Here is a 5,061-nt window from a genome sequence, read left to right on the forward strand (position 1 = left end):
TACCAGAATTGGGGTGTTACATACTCATCATAATTATAGGTATAAAATACATCTACAGTTTAAAACAATTAAAACATGTATATTTTTGTTCATATAGCATAGATATCAGGAACACAAATAATATACACACATAGCACGTAATTTATATTAATTATTAAATGTCTTTGTATAAGATTAAATGAACTATGCACTCACTTGTTAAAGTGTTGATTCCAAATTCGAACAGTGTTTCGCTTTTTGATTGCATGCATGCCACAAATCACACCTTACGACATAATCTGGGAAATTTGTAACATAGAAAGAAGTAATATCCTTACTTGAAAATCGATTACTCTCCCTTGATAAGTGATTCTGATGCCCTCTGAAGTTATGATTGCCAGCATAATTCCGATTCTTAACCCAAGAATCATCAGGTTTCGAGTGATCATAATTATTAGACCCAATGAGAAAAAGTTTACGTAACACACTACCAAACACCAAACCAAGAAACATCAATGAATTTGGTTTTGGTTATGTATGTGTTTAAATTTCAGGTTTTCAATATGTGTGTGTGTTTTGAATTGTAGGTTTTTAGTGGGTGTGTGTCTATGTTTGCGTTTACAAGTCAAAAGGTTTTTACAAGGCGTGACCGTAACAGAGTTTAAGAAGACAAACTAGACGGTGGTGCATGGTGGGATACATAACGGGATGTGCATGAAGAGATAGAAAGGTGAGTTTGGGATGGGTCTATTTTTTATTTTTAATTGTAAAATATTAAATAACAAATTAGAAAAAAAAAAACACAAACAAAACTATTTAAAAGATATAATAGTTATTTGAAATTTAACAAAGACCAAACCAATAAAAACATACTTGATAGAGATAAAATCAGAATCCTAAGTGAAAATTCATCTGCACCAAATAAAAAAATCATACTAGAAACCACTTTTATAGTTTTCTCAAAATAATGTTTAGCCACTACTGCCATTTGCCATTAATATATTGACAGGCAAGGGAATGTAAATAAGACTTTTTCAAACCTCTTTACAAATCAAACTTCTGCAACTTATCCCCTTCACGTTGTTTCTCTTAAACAATACGTCCACCAAAAAATTGTCGGTACGATTAAATAATTGCTTCTAAAATGGAAAAGGTTCATGCCTATTCATGCTTAGCAAGTCAAGTGTTTTACATTTTGCACCCTCTTATTTTTGTTTATATGTTAAGACAAACCTTCACCGCAATATCATTTCTATATATTTCAAAAAATGTTGCTCGAGTGAGAATGATCATCCTTTACAAGTCAAATCATTTACAAAGTTTTATACTATACAACGGCGTAGTCATAATTTTATTTTAGGATAGGCCAAATAATATAAAAAATATGAAAACGATAACAAAATAATTGTATATGCATTCTTAACTAAGTTGTTTATTTAAATTGCACACAATGTTGTCTTACAACAATATATCTATTTCTACTATATTCAAGTTTTGAATGAAATAGACCATATTACAACCTTATATCCTTTTATTTAACAAAAATATATATATTATATATACCATATATATGTAATCTTAATTTTGTGTAGGTGGATCAGAACTCACTCTTACCCTATATTAGCTACGCCCCTAATACTATATATGTCAAAGTTGTATACCATGTATGTTGATCTTTTTCTCAATGATTTATAACTAACACATCAACTCATAAATAACCCCGAAACACCTAATCAAAATGATTTTCATAATTTTATATATATAAAAAAAAAAACTATACAACTATCGTGACTATAGTAAATCAAATTTACCATGGCAACTGAATTCGAGACATACCTATTTTCTGGAAAAAAAAATATAATAAATGAATATGAGACATATTTCTTTTTACAAAATTTTGAAAATACAATATTTGTACAAAAAAACAAAAACACTATGAGTATTTGAGGTTATTATTTCTGAAACAAGAAGACAAGCATGTATAAACTAAAAATATAAAAAGAAAGAAAGAAAAATGAAGCAAAGAAGAAACCTAGTCAGCTATGGACGAACTTATAAATTCACTTTGATCATCTTTACTTTTTAGTTGTTTAAAGCTTAGATTTTATTTAAAAACATTATTAGATATTCATAATCTTTACTTTTTATCTGTTTAAAACTTAGATTTTATTTAAAAACATTATTAAACATTCACAAGAAGATTAGAGCAGCACGAAATTGAAATTATAACTGAACTATTATTAAAAATATCATAAAGGACAAATCAAAATAAAAAATATGCTTCTTTTCCGAAAAAACAATAAAAGATTAATAATGTAATCCGAGGGTTAGAAGAATACAAAAATAACTTAAAAGGGTGATATATGAAACTCCTAGAAACTGTAGGGGAAAGAATGTAAAATACAACTGGCATATGTCCTCCCACCCTCTCTAAAATATTTAAAAAGCCAGCAAAACTTTCTTTTTTTTTCTTTTTTTTTTTTATTATTTTTCTTTTTACCGTTACCGTGTTTTGTCTGCATTTCCTCGCGCCTTCTTCAACCCCTTCTTCTCTGCTCCTCAAATCTCGAACAGCATTGACTTCAAATTCGCAAGAACACATTAAATCCCTAGCAGATCCATCACGTTTCTCGGTCAAATCCTCACAAAATCTCCCCAGATCTCCTCGATTTCAATCAAAACCCTAAATCCCTATGTTAAACCCACACGAAATCACTAAAATCCACAAACCCTAGTTAGGAAAAACTTTAATGAAGGGAGGCACGGGCCAGTGGTTTACGATCGGGCTCGTGTCATCATGGTATGCATCGAACATTGGAGTGCTACTGCTCAACAAATACTTGCTAAGCAACTATGGATTCAAGTACCCGATCTTCCTCACCATGTGTCACATGACTGCTTGTTCTTTGCTCAGTTACATTGCGATTGTTTGGATGAAGATGGTGCCTTTACAGCATGTTAGGTCTAGGGCTCAGTTTATCAAGATCTCGGTGCTTAGTTTGGTATTTTGTGCGTCGGTGGTTAGTGGGAACGTGTCTTTGAGGTATTTGCCGGTTTCATTTACGCAGGCGGTTGGAGCCACCACTCCTTTTTTCACTGCGGTGTTTGCTTATATTATGACGGTGAAGAGGGAAGCTTGGTTGACTTATTTGACGCTTGTACCTGTGGTAACCGGTGTTGTCATTGCCAGTGGGGTAAGATCTCTTGTTTTATTGATCTGTGTTGATTAGCTTCTAAATTTGGGATTTTCTTTCAATAAGCTAACGTGCATAGATTGTTTACAAACACCTAATGATTATAGAAGATTCACGTTTGCTTAAATCTACAATATTTTCATAAAGAACTAGAATCCTGATGGCGTTTACCCATTTATATTTGACCAAACATTTACCTGTTCCATAGAGAAGGAACTAGAGTCTTGTTATGGCTTAAAACCACAAATTCAAATGACTTTGAAGTTCAGGAATGAACCTTCATGGCCAATGATAGAAATTTATTCACAGTTAACCAGAGTTTTTGTGTTCTTTACCAAGCTAAACAGTTGTTTAAGCAAAAGGTTAGTTTGACTTTTGCAAAAGCATCTTGTTTTGGAATAGAATACCACTGAAAGTCAGGTTATAAAGCTTGCTGTATGTATATCTTTAAATTAGCATCATTCTTACCTTTTACTTGCTTCTTTTGCCATGGAACTGAATTTCTGTCTTAGGTATGGAAAATTTGGTCAAGAATTAACCTCCATGCTCCATCTATATATGTTGATATTCTGCTTGTAGTACCTATAAACACACATTTTCTATTTTTCTGTGTGAATGCAGGGGGAACCAAGTTTCCATTTATTTGGTTTTATCATGTGTATTGGTGCTACAGCTGCAAGAGCATTAAAGTCAGTTCTTCAAGGGATATTGCTGTCCTCTGAAGGGTAAGAAGTCACTCCCCTATATCATCATCTTCCTCTTTGCTTCTTTTACAGAATTCCAATTGATTCTAGATTCCAATTCCATTCCTGACTGAGAATGTAATTGATTGATGTATAGGGAAAAACTGAATTCAATGAACCTTCTGTTGTACATGGCGCCAGTAGCTGTAGTGATATTGCTTCCAGCAACATTGTTCATGGAAGACAATGTGGTTGGGATCACAATAGCACTTGCAAGAAAAGATGTCAACATTGTGTGGTATCTGCTTTTCAACTCAGCAATGGCATATTGTGTAAATTTGACCAATTTCTTGGTTACTAAGCACACAAGCGCATTAACTCTCCAGGTCTCATTCATTTCAACTCTTTGAAATTATTTTTATATTATATGTATAAAAGTATTAATAATATAATTTGGATAAAAATATCAGGTGTTGGGAAATGCGAAAGGAGCAGTGGCTGTTGTGGTGTCAATTTTGATATTCAAGAATCCGGTGTCGGTAACAGGGATGCTTGGATACTTGCTCACGGTCTTGGGAGTTATTCTGTACAGTGAAGCCAAAAAGAGGACCAAATAAAATCTTCTTCTTCTTTCTCTGGCTGGACTGTACACTCCTGGCTGTGCGAGGATTGTACAGTCCAGAGCAAATTTTAGCTTATTCTTTTTTGGGAGGACAAAGAAAAGCAAAAACAAAAACAAAAACGAAAACCAACTTTTAGTAATGATTCATCGTTCATGTATTTTCCATGATTTTTGGGTTTGGACTGATGAAAAACAAACACAATCATGTTTTCCATTTGTATCTTGTGATGTGATTATGATGATTATACATACATACGGTGCTTGAGTTGTATAAATACTTTACATATCAACCAACATAAATGCTTCAACTTTAGCTATACTACTAGTATTTGCTTCTTCTTCTTTTTTTTTTTTTCCTCACAACCATTTATTGTCTCTTTAAAAAAACGTAAATCGACAACTTCACGTAATTGGGATGCCACAATGATGCACACAGCCACCCACTACGTAATTAAAACCTCTAACATTACTAGATTCAAAATTAAAAAGGTTACAAGATGTGTAGGGACAGGACAGTCACCATAACATTTGAATCTACGACAGTACGACCTATGACACCCCCAAATAAAAAAGGTAATATGGA

At 32.8% G+C, this 5,061-nt stretch overlaps 1 protein-coding gene across 1 annotated transcript; it reads left to right on the forward strand.

The window, feature by feature from the left end:
* Positions 1 to 2,460: 2,460 nt before the first annotated feature.
* LOC145014961 (putative sugar phosphate/phosphate translocator At3g11320) lies at positions 2,461 to 4,795 on the forward strand. Its single transcript, XM_078973408.1, has 4 exons — positions 2,461 to 3,173; positions 3,795 to 3,898; positions 4,014 to 4,242; positions 4,327 to 4,795. Exons 1-4 carry the CDS (start codon positions 2,730 to 2,732, stop codon positions 4,471 to 4,473), a joined length of 924 nt encoding a protein of 307 aa, XP_078829534.1. The 5' UTR covers positions 2,461 to 2,729; the 3' UTR covers positions 4,474 to 4,795.
* Positions 4,796 to 5,061: the final 266 nt, after the last annotated feature.

This window comes from Lactuca saligna, chromosome 9 (assembly GCF_052625555.1).
Source record: "Lactuca saligna cultivar CGN05327 chromosome 9, ASM5262555v1, whole genome shotgun sequence".
Taxonomy (NCBI): Eukaryota; Viridiplantae; Streptophyta; class Magnoliopsida; order Asterales; family Asteraceae; genus Lactuca; species Lactuca saligna.

Excerpts from the sequence above, each read along its gene's own strand:
- LOC145014961 (XM_078973408.1), top strand. The coding sequence starts at position 2,730 with ATGAAGGGAGGCACGGGCCAGTGGTTTACGATCGGGCTCGTGTCATCA. Across the intron at positions 3,899-4,013 it reads ATATTGCTGTCCTCTGAAGG|GGAAAAACTGAATTCAATGA; the intron begins GTAAGAAGTCAC and ends ATTGATGTATAG. Across the intron at positions 4,243-4,326 it reads CAAGCGCATTAACTCTCCAG|GTGTTGGGAAATGCGAAAGG; the intron begins GTCTCATTCATT and ends TAAAAATATCAG.